At 34.4% G+C, this 18,721-nt stretch overlaps 5 protein-coding genes and 1 long non-coding RNA gene across 7 annotated transcripts; 3 read left to right on the top strand and 3 right to left on the bottom strand.

Annotated features, from left to right (window-relative positions):
• Positions 1-101: 101 nt before the first annotated feature.
• On the bottom strand, positions 102-3,544 carry LOC128885505 (protein king tubby). Its single transcript, XM_054139587.1, has 8 exons — positions 3,347-3,544; positions 2,914-3,049; positions 2,749-2,841; positions 2,495-2,670; positions 2,251-2,418; positions 1,831-2,176; positions 1,604-1,756; positions 102-1,529 (listed from the first exon to the last, which is right to left on the bottom strand). The coding sequence occupies exons 1-8, from the start codon at positions 3,386-3,388 to the stop codon at positions 1,396-1,398; spliced, it is 1,248 nt and encodes a 415-aa protein (XP_053995562.1). The 5' UTR covers positions 3,389-3,544; the 3' UTR covers positions 102-1,395.
• Positions 3,545-3,608: 64 nt separating this feature from the next.
• On the top strand, positions 3,609-4,863 carry LOC128885508 (THO complex subunit 3). The gene is made up of 2 exons (XM_054139591.1): positions 3,609-3,826; positions 4,034-4,863. Exons 1-2 carry the CDS (start codon positions 3,647-3,649, stop codon positions 4,814-4,816), a joined length of 963 nt encoding a protein of 320 aa, XP_053995566.1. The 5' UTR covers positions 3,609-3,646; the 3' UTR covers positions 4,817-4,863.
• Positions 4,864-4,876: 13 nt separating this feature from the next.
• LOC128885509 (cilia- and flagella-associated protein 97-like) lies at positions 4,877-6,231 on the top strand. Its single transcript, XM_054139592.1, has 2 exons — positions 4,877-5,812; positions 5,878-6,231. The coding sequence occupies exons 1-2, from the start codon at positions 5,144-5,146 to the stop codon at positions 5,956-5,958; spliced, it is 750 nt and encodes a 249-aa protein (XP_053995567.1). The 5' UTR covers positions 4,877-5,143; the 3' UTR covers positions 5,959-6,231.
• A 139-nt stretch (positions 6,232-6,370) lies between these two features.
• On the bottom strand, positions 6,371-15,744 carry LOC128885502 (transmembrane protein 131). 2 transcript variants are annotated; one of them, XM_054139583.1, is made up of 23 exons: positions 15,507-15,744; positions 14,736-14,800; positions 14,451-14,479; positions 13,918-14,001; positions 13,721-13,844; positions 13,436-13,549; positions 13,236-13,358; positions 12,992-13,155; positions 12,736-12,922; positions 12,560-12,668; positions 12,229-12,488; positions 11,744-12,160; positions 11,469-11,657; positions 11,172-11,400; positions 10,701-11,082; positions 10,356-10,571; positions 10,139-10,278; positions 8,752-9,998; positions 8,343-8,670; positions 7,852-8,282; positions 7,569-7,776; positions 7,307-7,488; positions 6,371-7,236 (listed from the first exon to the last, which is right to left on the bottom strand). In XM_054139583.1, the coding sequence occupies exons 1-23, from the start codon at positions 15,598-15,600 to the stop codon at positions 7,147-7,149; spliced, it is 5,412 nt and encodes a 1,803-aa protein (XP_053995558.1). In that variant the 5' UTR covers positions 15,601-15,744; the 3' UTR covers positions 6,371-7,146. The 2 variants fall into 2 exon arrangements, with proteins under 2 accessions (XP_053995558.1, XP_053995559.1); XM_054139584.1 differs by lacking the exon at positions 14,451-14,479 and having other exon boundaries at positions 15,507-15,659.
• On the top strand, positions 15,647-16,789 carry LOC128885511 (uncharacterized). Its single transcript, XR_008459621.1, has 4 exons — positions 15,647-15,774; positions 16,177-16,390; positions 16,482-16,568; positions 16,650-16,789. It is a non-coding gene; the product is annotated as an uncharacterized LOC128885511 (long non-coding RNA).
• Positions 16,584-18,435, bottom strand: LOC128885507 (transcription elongation factor, mitochondrial-like). Its single transcript, XM_054139590.1, has 7 exons — positions 18,378-18,435; positions 18,076-18,168; positions 17,834-18,009; positions 17,557-17,755; positions 17,351-17,497; positions 17,133-17,280; positions 16,584-17,043 (listed from the first exon to the last, which is right to left on the bottom strand). Exons 2-7 carry the CDS (start codon positions 18,124-18,126, stop codon positions 16,730-16,732), a joined length of 1,035 nt encoding a protein of 344 aa, XP_053995565.1. The 5' UTR covers positions 18,127-18,168; positions 18,378-18,435; the 3' UTR covers positions 16,584-16,729.
• Positions 18,436-18,721: the final 286 nt, after the last annotated feature.

Raw genomic sequence — 18,721 nt, 5'->3', positions numbered from 1 at the left:
AAACCCCCAAGTTTGTAGTAAAAAAATAGTTCTCGCTGTAGCCGCTAGATGGCGCCACAACGATATTTTAATTCATTATCTTTTATTTCTCATAAATGCGTAATTAATACGATTCTTTGCTTTATAACGCTATAATCTATTATTCTAATATATTAATTAAACATTTATTTACTGAAGTATAGTTCAATGCATTCTAGTAACTACCCGCGTTCAATTTTTAAACAAAAAAACAACCTTTCTTTTAGAGTTTATATTCATCTTCGGGTGATTATTGAAAATATAATATCCAATGAATACTTTGATTTACAACGTTAAACGTGATAAGCTAATTACAGGATTTATTCAATTGTTTCCTAATACACACATATATTAAAGTAGTATAGTTTTTCATATCTAAATTATTAAAATGAAAAATGAAATATTACACTTATTATAAAATATCCAATTGGCATTTTAAATAATATTAATACTGTTTTTATTACATATATATATATACTAGTATTTTTGTTCTTTTAAGACTTCTTTTAACAGTTTCAAGTAGTAACCCTTTTGTTTCTTCAAGTTATATGTTCATTTCATGTAACGCTTTGTTACAAATAAAATTCGTGTATAAAATCTACAAAGTTACAAACTTTTCAACATCTTTGCAATCTTTCACGATCTCATAAAGTTTCTCTCTGTTTGTCTGATAAGCTATGTAGAATAAATATGTTTGATATGTACTTGGAATAATGTTTTAATCTTGAAGTGAAATATATAATTATCTCTCGTATGGGTGCACTTTAAAAAAAAAAACTCCTTAAAAGGGGATTGAATGGGAATATAACCAAACAAAGTGTGTAAAAAAAAAAAAAAAAATGATAATTATATAGTGCAATAATTTCTTTATATGTAAACAGTAATTGCGTTCTAGGACTGTCGGCGAATACATACTTGCTTCCATTGTATTGTTTAAAGCGATATATCCATGTTCAAAAGTACACAAAATTTAGATAAATTTTGCACTATTTAATTATCAAGTCTGTGCTCGAACAAACGTATATACAATAATGTATATGTATATCTGTACATTTTTAACAGAAAGAAATATTTTCATCTTGTTGGGCAGTAAATTGTGCAGTGTATTAGTATAATGTTTTAACGCGTGAACCGGGCTAACTACCATACACATACGTTGAATACTTAAAAACGTTTTCCATATATAAGAAAAGTGAACACACGATTTATACTGATTATTAGTACGTCAGGTTTTCATAGAACAGTTATCATTGCGAAAATTCTATTTAAAAAAAAAAGAGACATTTCAATCTAGTGATTGTCCATTGCAGATTATCCTGACCGAGATACTTTACCAGTCGCAAACACGTGATAAACGTTGCGTCAGACAATGCACGCCTACTCGCAAGCTAGTTTACTATCGAAACTGCTTAAAGCAATGGCGAATGCTTGAAGCGTGCACAGTGGAAATCTGTAGTCCATCGTAAATACGTCTTCGGCCACGCGACCAAATTGCATTACAACATAATCAACTGTAAAATAAAATCATTTCGGTTAAACGGTTCACGTTGTAGGCGTTTAAAACTTAGACGTATAAAATACGGACCATCGCTATCATGTACAACTTGAAAATTCTTGACAGAAGCTTGCGTTACTCGTCCATGAAAATTAAGCACGTACGATTGCGTGTCATCGTTCCATACGGGAGTCTTGTTGTGTAATTCTATTAAATTGTCCATGTTTTTCGTTTTCCAACGTTCTGTAAAGGTAACGTTTAGTAAAAATAGTATCGATACAACAAACAAACTACTAGAAAAAGAAATAACTTCGAACCGAGTAAAGTTTCAGACTCGTCTCTCGGACAAATTTCGACTCTCTTTTGGTCTGATGTCATTCCTGGAATAATGACGGTCATCTTCCGCGGTCCTTTGAATCCTAAAACGTTCGTATCGTATATCACTGCAGCCAACTCTTGTCTGGGATTGAATCGTTCATCCCGTTTATCGTCCTTCATCAATGAATATCCATTATCGTAAACGGTGAATTGCGTTCCCAAAAGATTCGATCTTAATTTTCCAATGTAAGACTCTCCACCCCTCGAAAGATCCGTGGGATCGGTTGAAATTAGATAGTTACTAGTTGTACTCTTTTTTCTCTTACGACCAGCCAATAAGAAAATCTGTATGAGATCAAAATTTTTTTATAAATCTGTCAAGAGTTAAAAATTGAATTTGTACAAAAAACGATAGACACCTTTTTCCCATAATCACGTTCTAAATGTAAGAAATACGTCGGATAAAGACCGCGATCCATGCCCTTTCTATCACGCGTTATCCTGCACTTGTAATGCATCTTTTTATTTGCCGGTTGCAACACAAAATGGTCAATATTCCCTTCCACGTTTCCTTCTAATTCTGGACTCTAAAAAAAAACGACGAGCACGTTAGTTTCTAAATTATTAAACCTTCGCCTAAGGTAATCATCGTTTTATGCATACCGAAGAATTATTATCTCTACCGATAAGCATGCTTGCACCATCGGATGGTGCTACTCTGAGAGGTGATGGACATGGTAGGGATTCTGAAGGTGAATGTACATCTATAGGTGATGATTCTTCATCTGCACAGTCGGTTGCTTCCATAGTTTGATAAAAACCTCCTTCTGTACTGACGTCTATAATAGAAAATACAGTGTCTTATACATAATAACTAATATTAGAAATTAAAATTTATATAATATCGTTAAATATACCGTTTATTCTTGTTTCTATATCCTTATTTTCTGCAAAACTGCTTAACTCGGGACTTGCCTGTGACATATTAAACTTTAATGGTCCATCATATCCTGCAAACAAAATAATTAAATATACAGTATACATTCTATTATATTCACTTTTATACAGTTTATCAAAGTTACCTCGAAGTTCTTTATTCGGATTCATCCACTTTGTAGAATGACTTGTAAGCTGAGTAGTCGATATGTTTGATGCTTGTACCATTCCACCTGCACCACTTTGTCTTTTTTGTTTCATTTTTTGTGCAATTAATTGCCTCTGTAAACAATTACACTGCATTTTATAAGTGGTGGATATAGATGTAGCAAATATTTAAATGTGACCGTGTACTTCAAATTTCGTTTATAATTAACTGTGTGTTTCACACATATATAATGAAGACATTTAAACAGGAAAAAAGAGTGTTCTATTTGTAAAATACGTTAAATTTGAACAATATCCTTGTTTCTCGAAGCATTCAATGTATGAAACACACAATTGGAATCCAAACAAAAGTCAAACACATAGATTATTCCACGTAAAACTGTTTAAAACTTAATTATGTATATTCTGTACCTGTTGTTCGAGTTTTTGTTGTCTTAAATCTAGAGATGTCATTTTGTCGATACGTTCTAACGGGAACTGTCATACGCGATTGATTTTCACAGAACGATTCAGCTTGTCAGAAAACCAGTTTGTTTACGCCAAACATACTTGGTCGCCTGTGGCTACCTAGGCAACCGTACGACAGAAAATCCTAATACATTTTTAAGGCGAAATCACACTAAACGAAAGCACAGTCGCAACTTATTCCATCTTGTCGCCAGGGGTCTAGAAAAACCACTAAACCATAAACTATGAACCTAAGAAACAACAATGTCTGCTTCTCGCGTCGAAGAACTAATCAATTATTTCAAGTCCCATAATAAAATCAGAGAACAACAAAGTCATTCTGCTAAAGTACACAGCGTAGGTTGGAGTTGCGATGGAAAACTATTAGCTTCGGGCTCATTCGATAAATCTGTTTGCATTTTTTCTCTTGGACCCGATCGTCTGGTAAATAAACATAACCTACACTATCGACTTAATTTCTATCTTTTGTAATCATTTCTATTAGTTAGTCCTTTGAGATATTCATCTGTCAATTTATTAGAGCGTTTAGTTACTTACTACTTATTTTCTATTTCGTGCAATTAATGATAACGTTTTTACGTAGAATATTATCTGAGGTTATGTCACTTTATTTTTTTTTACGTTTTATAGAAACAAGAAACAACATTTAAGGGGCATGGTGGCAGCGTGGACCAATTATGCTGGCATGCTTTTTATCCAGAACTATTATCTACTGCGAGCGGAGACAAAACAGTTCGTATATGGGACACAAGAACTCAAAAATGTACAGCGAATATCAGTACAAGAGGAGAAAATATTAATATCTCTTGGTCACCGGATGGCAATACGATAGCAGTTGGAAATAAGGAAGATTTAGTAACCTTCATTGATGCTCGAGTAATGAAAATTCGTGCAGAAGAACAATTTAACTTTGAAGTAAATGAAATTTCATGGAATAAAGACTCTGATACTTTTTATCTTACTAATGGTCAAGGCTGTGTACATATTCTTAGCTACCCAGATCTAGAGTTGTTACATGTAATTAAAGCACATCCTGGAACATGTATTTGTATAGAATTTGATCCCACTGGAAGATACTTTGCTACTGGTTCTGCGGATGCATTGGTTTCCTTATGGGATGCAGATGAATTATGTTGTTTAAGAACGTTTTCGAGATTAGAATGGCCAGTGAGAACTATATCATTTTCATATGATGGACAGTTGTTGGCTGCAGCATCCGAAGATCTCGTTATAGATATCGGTGAAGTGGAAACTGGAGAGAAGATCACAGATATACCTGTAGAAGCAGCAACTTTTACAGTGGCATGGCATCCAAAGCAATATTTATTAGCATATGCGTGCGATGATAAAGATACTTATGACAGGAAACGAGATGCTGGTAGCCTAAAAGTATTTGGATTTGCCAATGATTGAATAAATATTTTTAGATTTTTTTAATTAAATATATCATTGTATAAAAAAATACTGCACAATTATTCCCTTCATCTTTCCTAATGTATTTCTTATGACAATCAGCGAACAAGAGTATGTGAGACATGTGCGTCAAGGACGATCGCATATGGCGATCGTCACACCATGTTTGATAAGAACTTGTCATACATATTTTATTGTTATGATACTCTGTTGATATGGTTACCAGAAAGTATACTAATGCGCTATCACTTGATTTTCTCAACCTCTTAACTTTCCTTAATTCTCTACGATTATAATAATTCTTTTGTTCTCTTTGATTAATAAAATATGGAAGCCAATTGCGAATGTCAGTATACGCTGACATTAACGAATGAAGTAGTTCGGGGTCAATTTTCCGAAACGAAGGATAATTTTAACCATGTTCCCAGCATTCACGAAGTGGTCGAAGAAGACACCGATGAAGAGTACATCTGTGATCAAGAATCTGCAACGTCTAAAGATGTTGAAAATACTACAGACTTAACAAAAGAGACCGAAGACAATGATTCGAATTACAGCAACGAATCGTTCTGTTCCGATGAGTCTTGCGATGAGTCCGAGGAGACAAATATCACCACAAGGACCTTCAACGAATCCTATATTTCATCTAAAATTACTGATCGTGAATGCGCAAAGGAAGACGTTGGAAATGAAGAAACAAGATGCAACAGAGTGATACATGACGATCAAGTCAAAAACTCTGTTCGTTGCGGTAGTTCGATAACCGAAGACAAATCTGCATCATTAACACTGGTAAAAAGTAAGAAGAAGAACATGACCTTTACAGGCGAACAAGTTAGAAAAATCGAATGGGAGAACCAGCTTCTTCTAAAAAAAATAATGGCTCAACAAAGACCAAAAGAGAAATTACTTCGTGAAAATATACCGCAATTACGGATGAGCAGCTCGGAGATAAACAGAAAAAAGTTACAGAAGAAAATTGAAAGTGAAAATATAGTATGTATAGGCATTTCAAGTAAAATTATTATAAATTATTGCTAAAAATACATTTATATTTGCAGTTACTTCTGCAAAGGTTGCAACATACCAAATCACGGGTTATGAACATGTCGAAACCTGGCTGCAGACAGACAATTCTATAATCTGCAACAAAAATACTATTTTTATATATTTTATACTAACCCGATTATCTTTTCCAAGAAACTCGTATTTGCCAGATTTTCTACTCTTTAACCTAAGGGCTTGTAGTACAAACATTATAATTGTGATACAATTTATTCTTTGTGCCATGGAATACAACATTTTAAAAGAACATGGTACTTTTTGAAAACATAACAAAAAAATTTATAAAAATAATTGGAAATATTTGTTTACAACAAGGTATCTACTTTTTTTCATAAAACGTAGCTTTAATCATTATTTTCATAAGCACTATTTAAAAAATAGTAAGAGATTTTTTAGAAAATTATAAAACACTATGTTCTGAGCATTTTGAGCAAATTTTTAATGATTTTAATACGTAAAAATAAGATTCAAATTATTAAAACACATCAGTTACCAGTCTTGAAGTGTAGGTACACATTTTTATTTTGTTTTGTATACATCACAACTTTGTAAAATATTTTGAAAACTTACCGAAGAAATTTCTACAAGTCAAGACTATAAAAATCACAGTTCTCACTCGTTTCAAGTAACTTAATTATTACCTTTTGTGTAACACCAAGACCAACGTTTTCTGAGTATTGTAATTACTTTCTATGTACGTTTTGTGTAGAAAGTACGACAGAAACGAAGGTGATAGAACAAAGAGGTAAAAATCCATGAACTTGAAATTTTCTTTACATTTACAATATTTGTCATTTCGAATAACCTGTGCTTCGATTGCTGCGAAGATCTCACTTCGAATTCAGGTATACGATTTCGGTTGGCCATTTAGACTCGAAACTATTTGAAAAAAAAAGAAAAGAAAAGAAAAGAAAGAAAACAAAAGAGAAACGTGCGATCTTGTAGCGATAGAAGAAATTTCGACGTACCACATCCGAATCCCAATAAAAACATAGATCAACAAATGATAACGTGAAGATTTAACGAGTACAAATCAATTTTGCCCGAAAAATATTCGGTATTATTATGCGAGGTACTATTCAACAACATATCACAAATATGTGAAACATGAGTAACAAAAACCAGCCAGTAGTTCTTTTTTAAGCGTTATCGATCACAAAAGTGTCGCTAATAAATATGTTATTACTTTTCGTATTAGAAAAGAAAATCGCTCAACCAAGTCTACGATATCACAAGATACAATATCGGGAATACTGGGAACGAGATTAGTCTTCGTGCTTCTTCTTCCAAGATTCTGCGGATGACGGTGTCCATATCGTACTCAGTGAACGAAACGGATCAAAGCCTGATCTTTCCTGCGATAGGAATTAGTTAATAGAATAAGATAAAGTTCATTTCCTACTTTAAATGTTTTTGTCAACTTACTTGTGTGTCCGTTTCCGTATGTAACGAGGTCAGCCGCGAACCTACTGGCGGTGTAGCTGCACCCCATGGACCTGCAGCCCACACACCTCCAGTATTCACACCCCAGACACCGCTTCTTTCTTCTCCTACTGCCGCCCTAGTGTAAAGTGGTTCCCAATTTGTTTCGACTGTTGCCCAATTATCTACAATTTCGAAACGATAATGATACGTTATTCGTTTTGAATATTTAGAAAAATTCATTGTACGTGTGCGTATGTCTTACCCCTTAAGGTGTCTGTTAGCATCGGAGGTTTTTCTGAGGACTTTGGTGGTTCTGACTGATATCCACTTGTACCATCGGAAAGTAAATTGAACACAGGATTATTGTCTTCCCATAACTGGCATCGTGTGTCCTCCTCGGGGCTCTCCAATTCCATTAAAGGTTCATCCGTTTCTGGAAGATCGTCATACGGCACCAATTCTCGTTCAAACTGAAAAGCATCAAGTATGATATACACCATTATACATAAGAAGGTAATAGGAAAATAGTAGGTAAATTAACTTACTGGAGGCTCTGTAAAAGCATTCATGAAATAACTATTCGAATGCTGTGAACAGTTCTGGATTTTCAAGGAATCCTGACTGAACGTCTTTTCCTTTTCAATAGTTTGAACACAGAGAGGCGGTGACATAGATACCATTCTGTATTCCTTTGTATTTTGCATTATATCCTGACTTGATTGCTGTTTAGCGTAATCTATATCTTTGGCGTCGTTAGCGAAGACCATCGACAAATTATGCGTGGTCGTTTGAGTTTTGTGTAATTTATTTAAGCTCGAGAATGGCGAAATACTCTCTTGACTTCTTGCTACAACATCGCTGAATCTGGCTCTGTTTTCACCCCAGCACGACGGCGGTGGAGGCAACGGAGCAGATATTGCGCCCAATGTACGCGTTGAATCTTCCCTTTGGCTAGTATTTCCGTTTAAGGATGTCGCTGAAAAGTAAAATATTTCATTCGAATGTTCCAAGTAGGATGGATAAAAATAATATGTACTTTTCATATGCGCTTTGTCGATGCCACGACGTTTCTGAGATCCTTTGTCCTTCCTAGGAGGGTTCTTGTTTTGTCGAGGTAACTTGAAGGACGATTCGACAGTGCGCGATGTATGAATATGATGTTTTATGGTGGACCTTGTTGTACTTGTTTTCCATCTGTTGGGATTATTCTGCCTTTCTTTGTCGTACTCGTCATCGTCGCAGTCACCTTCGTAATTGTCTCTATAATCTACGCATGGCACCGGGACAATTGATTGTGGTTTAGTCTTCTTGGTCACTGGTTTCCTTTGCAATTTCTCCGATTTGCCGCAAGGCTGATCGAAATTCTGCAATAATTAATATTACAAATATAAATATGCCTGAAAGTAATAGACGATATTAAAGTACCCATTCATTAACAACCTCACCTTACAAGTCGGTGGATCGTCTTGAACAGAACTTTCCGTTGTCGTAGACGACGTTTCTTCTTCCGAGAGATGAATGCTTCTTTGGCTACCGTTCGAATCGAATTTCTTAAAATTCACGTGGTTATTATTGCTATTTCCAACAGTACTCTGTTTCCTCTTGCTGTCCAATTTACTGCTGCGAGCATTGTTCAAGAGTCCCGTGGTGTCAACTTGAACCTCGTGATCGACCAGTTTCGTTTCCTCCTTAACGTTACCAATTTGATTAGACTTCCCTTTTCTATTCGTTACAGGACTCGACTTTATAAACGCATTTACGGTATACTTCTTCTCTTGCATTCCCTGAACGTCCGGGAACACATTTTCCGTCGTACAGTTCTCCGTCTGAATATCCTGCGCGTTATTCTGTTTCTTACTATTCCTTTTTTTGGCGCCAAGCGCGATATTGCTTATGACGTTATTACCGTTATCCAACGTAGGCTCCTCGCATCGTTTGAACGACAACAAATCTTTTGCCTCGGTATCTAATTTAAATCTACGTTCCTCCTCCGTGGACCAATCGGGTATCTTCAGTCCTTTCTGAACATTCTCCTTGTATTTTTTCACGTTCATAAGCGCCCAGTCTGGATGCGTGTCCTCCTTTTTTATCACTCTTTGTTTCTCCTCGTTTATCAACTTCTCCTTCAAGAAGGTCGACTCTTGCGTAGAATGTACTGGCATGTGGGACAGCAGTCTTAGGTCGAAAGGTGGTTGAACTGCACTTTCCCTGGAGAAACTGGCCAATGCTCCGCGTAGTATTCGGTCTGCCTCGAGAAACGAAATGGCAAGGACGCATATTAAAAGTACCGAAGAAAGACTCATGGCCGCCCATTGCACAGCGTACTCCCACGACGGTCTTGCAAGCGCGGCTGTACAATTCTCCAAAGATTGCGGTGGAAGAGTAGCGAGTAAATTGAGCGTCACCATGCCGTTTTCGATGTCACTGTCCGAACCTAAACTCGTCGATATAAGAAGCTTCCTCTCGATACGCGACAAAGTGAAGTCAGGTGTGAACGCGATTTCAATCTTCTTGGTCGCATTCGGACTCAGTTTAAATGGCATACAGTTCAACACTTTGAAACCGTAACCTTCGCACTGTAGACCGTTAATATAAAAATCGTACACTTCTATAGGCAGCTCTCCCGTGTTTCTGGCCATAAAGGATCTCTTCACCGTCAGGTTTGGGACAGAATTTCGCTTAAACCGTTCTCCTATCGAGCAAAAATGAAATGGGAAATGAGAATACGTTGAACTAGAGCGGAGCTTGCGATTATGAATTGAAAATAGGTTAGATTCCCAACGTTTTTTATGACGCTGAAAAAGTAGGGCCAAGGTAAAGAAACGTACATACGTTCACAATCTTTTAGATGTTTGTCGGCGAGTTCAAAGAGCAAAGGTGTAGTGGAACCTGGCTTCCGGTTTCCGAATCTAAATTGTGCATTTGCCCCTTGCCCCGTAACACGCAATACTTCCAAAATCGTCATATTATTTCTGGAATGTAAAACAAAATAATTTTATCAGAGTTATCGATATTTAGGAAAACTAGGCAATACCCACACAAAACTTACCTAATATATAAAAGTGCGGATGATAATGTAGGTGAGAAAGGAGTGTATGACACTCGTATAGTTTTTGATTCTGAACGTTTTAAATACAAAGGAATCGATTGTGACGCTACCGTAACATCCCATACTTTTTTAAACCGTTCTTGATCTTCTACATTTTCTTCCAATTTAAATTCCTCCGCAACCGAAGACCCACATTCTACGCACGGAAACTTAAACCTATACACAGGCATACGCTAACATTAGTATAGTTCATAGTAGTAAACTTATTAATACAATATATACAGCCTTATTCAGAGACACCTATATTTTTAACAAGGTTTAAATGAACTAGGAAAATATACATACTTTGCGGGTAACGAATGATAAAGTCGTGTTCCTTGCGGATAGTTCCAATCCATCACCAACTGTACCATTAAAGGACTGGTACTTGGATTGTGTATTTTAATCGTGCTGTAAGACGTATTTCCCACTTGCGTCAACGGAAACACCAAAGGGACTTTATTCTTGTTGCTGGTAACCCCACTCAATAAGCTCGGCCAATACGGTTTGATGCTTAAATGAAATTTGTGCCCGCGAACTTCGGTAGTATCTAAACGCATCGTTATATTTTCCCAGGGACGACCGCTCGTTGAATTCAGAAAACGCGTGTATCTTGTGTTCAACAAGTTTAAGTCGGAGTCCCTTGTATGCGAAGGAAGGGCCAAAGTATTCAACCATTGTTTGCCACCTGCAATATAATAAAGTATCTATTACTTTGTATCATAGTATTATATGTGAGAAAAGTTTGTAAAGGATCTGAATAATTTCAATGCGTACCATTACTCTCCAATGATAAGCCCAAGTAACAGAGATGTCTGCAGGTCATTGATGGTTCGATTCTTACCGACCCAACGTAATTATCGCCTTTCCTTATAATAGGCATCGACGCTTCTTCCAATGGAATATACTTTATTCTATTATCTTTATAAACAGGCGCAATACGAGTTATCTGCATGGGCCTTACGAACGCTGAATACACTTTGACTTGCTGCACACAAATTGACCCCTGTACAGAGATCATTGTATAAGAGAAAGGTTCGGAAAAATTACGGAGTAATATTTTTTGTCACTTACAGGAAAGCAATCCGTAAAAATAAGTTTCTTTAAAGAAAGTCTTCCATACGCGACTCGCATATAAACCGGTAAAATGAATCTTTCATAAGTCGTCCTTACAAATACATCGCCCACGATGGTGTCTTCGTCGACCATAGGAGTTTTTACTTTTATTTTAAAAATGGCTAAATAACCAGGCTTTATGTATTGCTGAAATTAAGAGATACAATTATCTTATTCTTAGAACTATACATACATATACGTATAATACAATAAATGTTTAATAATCTTCTTACATTGCCAGTGTGACTACGCAGGCTTACATTACGAAGCTCTTTGTCCACAAAATTTACTGGACCTCTTTGATACCCCACCAGTTCCAGTGCCGCGCCAGGCATATTAACTCCCCATCCATGCAAATCTATATTAATCGGATTCTGATTCTCTAAAGCGAAAATAGCTTCGTTCACAGTTCCGCTCCCTACGGTACCAAAATTCATCGTACCCTCATCGCTCTCCCTTTCCTCGGGAACAATTTTTCTCACTTTCCCGTCGTAACTAAATAACGGGACTTCGGTTACCGAGACATTCGAATGAATTAAAATTGACGACTCCATTTTCACGTTATCTGTTTTTTTATCTTTGGCAAGTTGTAAAGAAAATATATTGACCTTTTGTTCTGGTTTTAACACTCTTGGAATAAAATTTTTTATCTGGAAAATTATACAATTATAAGCGGGAAAGATTTCAAACAGATTCGAATCCTATCGAATCTGCTTACCGTAAAAAGTGACTTCACGTGTGATGTCATTGTGACATTCGTGATAGCTAACGGTAATTTAAATTTATTAACGACACTAAAATTTCGCGCTTGGTTAGATTGGAGAGAACAATAATGCGTAATTGATGCGTTTACTTCTAGACCGCCCTGTAGAACTTGTGCTATCCATGGAATTGTTAATTTTTGACTAGAACCACCGGGACCTATCGCCTTTATCACTAATTTCCCTTTAAAATGTTGTAACTCTAATCCGGTCTTCCCTAAATAACAAATATATATTCTTACACAATGCACAAATATATTCTATATAATGCGAAATTTAACTACGCACAGTCGTAGACAAGTACTCCAATGGCAATCGGTATGTCCGCGTCTCCTGGAATTACCGCTTGCTCAAAATGAAGTCTCAATGCTTTGGAAACAGGTGTACTAATTATATTCTGTAATGAATTAAATCGATAGTAAAATATATACATTAGTACTAAATATTTATATTATGGTACTCACCATAATTTTAATTGGCTTTTTCGCTGAATTTTTCAAAGCGATGGGATACTGTATGGGAGGTTGTAACGAACCACCCATACCTAAATTAATTACGCCAGAACTTCCACCCCAATGAAGGCCAGCTTCGCTTTTAACTTCGACTTCGACTGTGACGACAAGCACTTCTGAAGTGTTATTTACTTTAAGCCTACGATACAGAGAAACGTTAATTACAATAAAGTTTCATTACAACAAGGAAATACATAACGCTACGAACCTAATATACGCGGTATGATTTTGTTCTGTGTAAGCATTAAAATGTAATCTTATAATAGGCTTTGTCTGATATGGTGGGATTTCCCACAGTTCACGCGAACCTTCTGCTTCTCCTGATGGCAATTCCAGTTGAAATTCTCCACTGCTACTATATACCTCTACGACCTTTAAAGGTATAATAACAAATATAATAAAAATCTACTAAATTTGCGACGATTGAATTTATTTTAATAGCGAATACGTACTTTTAAAGCTTCTGCATGTGGATTGTGCATGTATATAAGTGGAGTAAATGTTGCATTTAATGGTAACTTGACACCTACTACAGGTCTGAGTCGATATGGACTACTGATGCTCATTCCTTTTACCTATAAGATAAATTATACTTTTAATAAAAAAAATATATATTCCGAGTTCGTAATTATGGGTACAATCAATTAATTACTTGGTATTTCACAGTTCCATCTGTAGTATGTATAACAAGATACGTGTCGATGTCACCTTCTTCTCGACCAAGAAAAATCACATCGAACGTTGTGTTCCCCAGCGGTGGAATTACCTGTACAAATCACGTTCTAATAACTATTCAAATTTTATTATTTACGCATATAATAAATCGTTAATTTGATTTAGACATTTTTGTTTTAGCATCTGTACAATACTCGTATCAAATATTTCAGTATAATTGTAATTAAGTGAAAATGTTACTACTCAACATTGCAAAACTTACTTTGCTTCGAAAGAACGATGAATGGAAATGACGTGTATTTCCAGAAATTGATAAAAGATGGATTGTTTTGTTATGATCTCTATTAAATAAGATCACAGTTTCTTGGTGGGGTATACCAAGTTGTCTGAAGAGAAAAATATCCACATTGTATGTAAGTTCATTTACAATAGCACAGGTAATAGGGATGATTTACTTACCTCTCTTTGAAGTCCAAAACATGTGGTTCGAAATGAACATGAGATAACGAATCTTGTGTTTTATCTTCGTCTGATGTTGTATCCCTTAAAAGATAATTTCGAAATATTAATCCATTCTACAGCAATCTTTGAGTATACTTCTAATAGTGGAAATTGAAAATAGGAAAGGTACAAGAAAAATTAGTTTGAAGTAATCACAGTTAGTAAAGCAGTGTTTAGAATTTGAAAGCTTCATTGTTTAGACATGGTACTATGATGAAATGATTAAATGGTTAAAATACTAAAGTAAATTCGGTATTTTATATTTACAATATTAATTCCTGCACAATATTTCTATTACAGAGTATTGAAAAAAATTAATAATTAAAAGAGTGATTTTTAAATGATTGTTTTCGCTAGTTTCTACACGTAATCAATTCATCGATAAAAGATCACAATACTGTGTATTAATATTTTAAAAGTAAGGAAGGAAATTTATAATGAAAACCTTTCCTACTTCCACTCACCATTATTTTAATGAGTATTATGCTTACCCAGCCCCATGTACTGTATTTGTAAAATCCTACAAAACAAATAATTATGACATATAGATTTGATGCAAAAGACTTGTATGCTATAAAAATAAAAATGATGTACCTGTGAGTTATGTTACACATGTACAGGGTGTTCTTAAAATGAAAGAATGCATTTGTACATTTATATTTGTACAATACTTTTTTGCAAATTAGCAGAATATATTTGTAAGGTTTTCTGGCCAAGTATTTCAGGAATACCCTGTAGTATCTACTGAAGTATATTAAAAAGATAATATAACCAACCTTATGCATAGACATTGGTATGTTGTCCAAAAGATATTGAACGTCATTGTCATCCTGTACGAAGGCTACAAAACATTTGATATTATGGGATAATATTAAAGAAAATACAAAGGAAACATAATAATTACACTTTTAAAATTTATGGATAGTTTCAATATCTTAATGGTATCTGATCTGTGTATCATACTCGATAATGTTTTTTAGGTATTGTTAAGTTTATCAGCCAACATGTTATTTATGTATACGTACTTCCATATGAGCCAACTTTTTTCTCAAGTTTATGACATAAAATTCCAACTAATAATCTCTATATTAGATTTCAATGGACAATATTCTGGTAAAATTGTACTTGTCAAATCACATTATCTTAGAAATTGCAGATTTCTGTTATCCCAGTTAACACTACACACAAATCTATCATGCAAAGTCACAAGGTAACAAGTTTCTTTTAGAAAGAAAATATGGCTTTCATTGGTAAATAGAAGTTTGCTTGCACTTCCATGACATAAAGAAAGACAATTATCAGTAAACAAAGCAACATTGGTGTTTTTTTTTTCTCAAAAGAGTTACATAGAGACGTTTCTGTTTCCTTAAAAAATGAACATTTCTCGATCCTTGAGAGAAATCAGACGAAGCATTGTAAAATAAACGACGCATTGCACGTTAATGTTCATCGATTCTTCGTAAAATAACAATGCGTGAGCATCGTTTAAGATGTGCATTATCGCGGTATAAACGAAGTACGTTAAAATAGCATAAATATGAGCTTACCATTGTTGTGGCCATGTAAGGACGGTCGAATTTGTGACGTCAGCTCGAAAAACGTTAACAAGAGGATGCAATAAAGTACTTTTAACTCAGTCATAATAATAGTTTCACTGTATTGTTTGCTGTTTTGTCTTTAGCAGAAATGAAAATCCGCTTTCGGCCATACTTCTGCCACTATCGAATTCTGGAGTATCGATTCTACTTCCGTCCGATTTAAAACCTTTCCACGAGTGAATTTCGTGCGACCAATCTGACGAAGACAGATTTATATGTATGTAGTCCTCGCATCTTTTATTATTACATCAATATATCATTGATATTCTAGGCTCGTATTAATCCACTGAATATACGAGTAATTATATTCCCCGAGAAATTTTCTTTTTCTCAAGGACTACTTTAAACAGTTACGCTTTGGTATATTAACAAAAGATACATAGAAATTGGTGGAATAACGAGTTTAGTACTTAAACACATTTTCAATTCAACTGGTAACTATCGATACTTATTTTTCTTATACATACATGTCATAATAATTTATAATATAATGTTATAGTTGTATAATCTACGATTATTATTGTTATTGCCAGTAGAGACAGTTGGCTATACATTATGTATATTCCATTTTGCATCAATATTTCGTATTGTTGTAACTACTTGTTTTTTCTTTTTTTAGAGCAATCATATACATATATATAAAAGGCAAAGTAGAACATAATACAAATCGTCCAATCGTGTTAATTTACTGTGGGAATATTCTTGATATCACTAGCATTGGCTGTCTCTAATTTGTAGCTTTTGTATCATTCGACCAATCAGCTGAGATAGCTGTTGCTAATTAGTATTTGGCGGTAAATTGGTAAAATGAATTTTTAAGCAAGTCTTCCTAGGTTCGTATTAAATTATTTGAATTTCAGAAGAATCAGTTTTCTTTACCGGCCTTTTACTTTTATAACCTATCAAACTCGTTATCGATTACAGAATGGAATAAGATTATAGCACCATTAGTGGTGACAATTGAAACTGGCAATTTCAGAAAATATTACCGCCATAGATAAAATACAAAAGGTATAAGAATAAGTGTTATAAGAAAAAGAAATTGTTTTTTATTTACATACACAGAGGATTAATTTATTCCTTTATTTACAGGTATATGATAATCGGAATAAAAGTTTACATATTTGAAATCATTAACATTTACTTTATAAATATCTGCTATTTTTTCAAAATTAAAAATACCAATTATAATCGTGATTTTTAATTGCAAATATACGTAAATATGCTAAAACCTTCAACAGAGGCCACCTCATTTGTTCCTGATCATCGATGCTTGCAGACAAATATTTATTTTTTATGTCACTGTTTATATATATATCGATTGATTTTGTGTCACTTATCCTTATAACGCTGCTTGTTGGTGTTACATTCACGAGATAATTTGTATCTATATTTTGAAAATTGTGCAGAGCATTGAAATAACGTACTGTTGTTTGGGGATGTAACACATAGATATTATTTGCGGATGATAACATTTCGCTGGTCTCTGGATAAGTAAATTTTATGAAATTAACATTTTGATAGACAAGAATGGTTAATATACCTTAGACTAATATGTATAATGCAATGCAATACCATTTCTTAACGTTAAGCAAGTCATGATAGAAAGAGATAATTGCTGTTGAGCGTGCAAAATGTACGGAGCTATTGTATTCTTTGAAAACTTAATATCTTCCATTATATAATTCTCAGCTGTAGGTATACTTTCAAGGACACATGGCACCTAAAGTAGAAGCAGCAATCAAGCATACTATAAAGTTGTATCTTCAAATATCAAATTTTGTAATATTCACCAGTTTGATTATATTATAAGAATTCTTTCGTGGACCAATACCATGCCAGTGTTTGTAGTTCCAAACTAACACATTAAGGTTACAATCTACTAAAGTCCAACTTATCAAGGTTGGTCCTATATGAATTCCTAGTGTTGTTTTTGGCATCTAAAAGAATGTATAAACATGTAGAATTATATTTACATAATATTAATCATCATCTGTACCTCTTTCATCTGAACATTAGGTGTTATCTTGTAATTAGGTTTCATTTCATCCATATTGTCTTGCATGATTGAAATACAAAGTTGGTTTACTCCATCACCTATTGATTGATCTAATAACAATAAATCATCCAATGATTTGAAAGGTCCGAATGTGTTGCGATGTGATATTATCGATTTGGCATATAATTGTTTAATGTATCTATTTAACAGTAATTTACATTATAAATAATTAAACATCATAAAGCTATAAAGTATAGAGTCACTATAAACTACTTACTTGGATAATTCTGTTGTATCACTTTCATTTACTATTTTTAAAATTTTGTTTTGTTTTTCTAAATTCAGCCTTTTGATATTGTCACTTATAACAGCCCTTTTGAGAATTGTAGAATATGCTTTGGACGGGTAAATCCATAATTTCCATGAAAATAAACCTTTTGTTTCTGGGTTGTTCTATATTATTTTAATAATACGTATGTAATACGTAAAATAAATCAAAACTGAGTCTGATGCTCTTACCTTTTTTATACTAACTCTACGAGCAAAGGTAGACAACATTGTCGGCATCATCTTCCACCAATTTTTACTCTCATCATTAATGTAACAATGTTACTAAAAGTAATATTTATTTTACAATTTCATTTCATACTATAGTTTCTACATAATATTGACACAATAACGGATTGATTGCATATTACATAATATATAGTTTACTCAGAAGTGTCGAAATATTTATTGGGCAAAATTTTGCATATTACATATCGTGTCAAAGTATTTTACTTTAATAATTAAATAATTATTAACATTTCATGCTACTCTACCTTCGACACGTGGTATTTGATAATGGTGCATTCAGAAATGTTATTTAGTAGTATTATATATATAAAACATGATACAAATGGAAGAAAAAGTAAAAAAAAAGTGGCTTCTACCGGGATCGAACCGCGTCCAACGCAAAGCTAGAGTTTCGAAGCGACGACGAAAGTAGAAGAAACAGTTCGATGAAGAAGGACGAGAGACTGAGAGTCGACGTTGGCAAATGTAAGAATATGGGATGCTAAGCGCGATTTCGACTTCAGTGAAATGGTAACAGTGTAGAGAGACGCTGTTGTGAGAATGGCAACATCGCAATACGCAGCCCCTGCAGTCTAGTAGGTACACGGAC

The sequence above is a fragment of the Hylaeus anthracinus genome, unplaced genomic scaffold (assembly GCF_026225885.1).
Source record: "Hylaeus anthracinus isolate JK02 unplaced genomic scaffold, UHH_iyHylAnth1.0_haploid 11981, whole genome shotgun sequence".
NCBI lineage: Eukaryota > Metazoa > Arthropoda > Insecta > Hymenoptera > Colletidae > Hylaeus > Hylaeus anthracinus.
The sequence above is the reverse complement of the archived record's forward strand: the minus strand, read 5'-3'. Positions and strand labels throughout refer to the sequence as shown.

What these genes read in the sequence shown, in the direction of transcription:
- LOC128885505 (XM_054139587.1), bottom strand. Translation starts at nt 3,388, where the DNA reads ATGACATCTCTAGATTTAAGACAACAAAAACTCGAACAACAG. An exon ending in TCCGAATAAAGAACTTCGAG is followed by an intron (nt 2,842 to 2,913) that starts GTAACTTTGATA and finishes TTTTGTTTGCAG; the next exon opens with GATATGATGGACCATTAAAG. An exon ending in AACGTGATTATGGGAAAAAG is followed by an intron (nt 2,177 to 2,250) that starts GTGTCTATCGTT and finishes GATCTCATACAG; the next exon opens with ATTTTCTTATTGGCTGGTCG.
- LOC128885508 (XM_054139591.1), top strand. Translation starts at nt 3,647, where the DNA reads ATGTCTGCTTCTCGCGTCGAAGAACTAATCAATTATTTCAAGTCCCAT. An exon ending in CTCTTGGACCCGATCGTCTG is followed by an intron (nt 3,827 to 4,033) that starts GTAAATAAACAT and finishes TACGTTTTATAG; the next exon opens with AAACAAGAAACAACATTTAA.
- LOC128885509 (XM_054139592.1), top strand. Translation starts at nt 5,144, where the DNA reads ATGGAAGCCAATTGCGAATGTCAGTATACGCTGACATTAACGAATGAA. An exon ending in AAATTGAAAGTGAAAATATA is followed by an intron (nt 5,813 to 5,877) that starts GTATGTATAGGC and finishes TTATATTTGCAG; the next exon opens with TTACTTCTGCAAAGGTTGCA.
- LOC128885502 (XM_054139583.1), bottom strand. Translation starts at nt 15,600, where the DNA reads ATGACTGAGTTAAAAGTACTTTATTGCATCCTCTTGTTAACGTTTTTC. An exon ending in TACCAATGTCTATGCATAAG is followed by an intron (nt 14,480 to 14,735) that starts GTTGGTTATATT and finishes TTTGTTTTGTAG; the next exon opens with GATTTTACAAATACAGTACA. An exon ending in AAAAGCCAATTAAAATTATG is followed by an intron (nt 12,669 to 12,735) that starts GTGAGTACCATA and finishes AATTCATTACAG; the next exon opens with AATATAATTAGTACACCTGT.
- LOC128885507 (XM_054139590.1), bottom strand. Translation starts at nt 18,126, where the DNA reads ATGATGCCGACAATGTTGTCTACCTTTGCTCGTAGAGTTAGTATAAAA. An exon ending in GTAGAGTTAGTATAAAAAAG is followed by an intron (nt 18,010 to 18,075) that starts GTAAGAGCATCA and finishes AAAATAATATAG; the next exon opens with AACAACCCAGAAACAAAAGG. An exon ending in GATACAACAGAATTATCCAA is followed by an intron (nt 17,756 to 17,833) that starts GTAAGTAGTTTA and finishes ACTGTTAAATAG; the next exon opens with ATACATTAAACAATTATATG.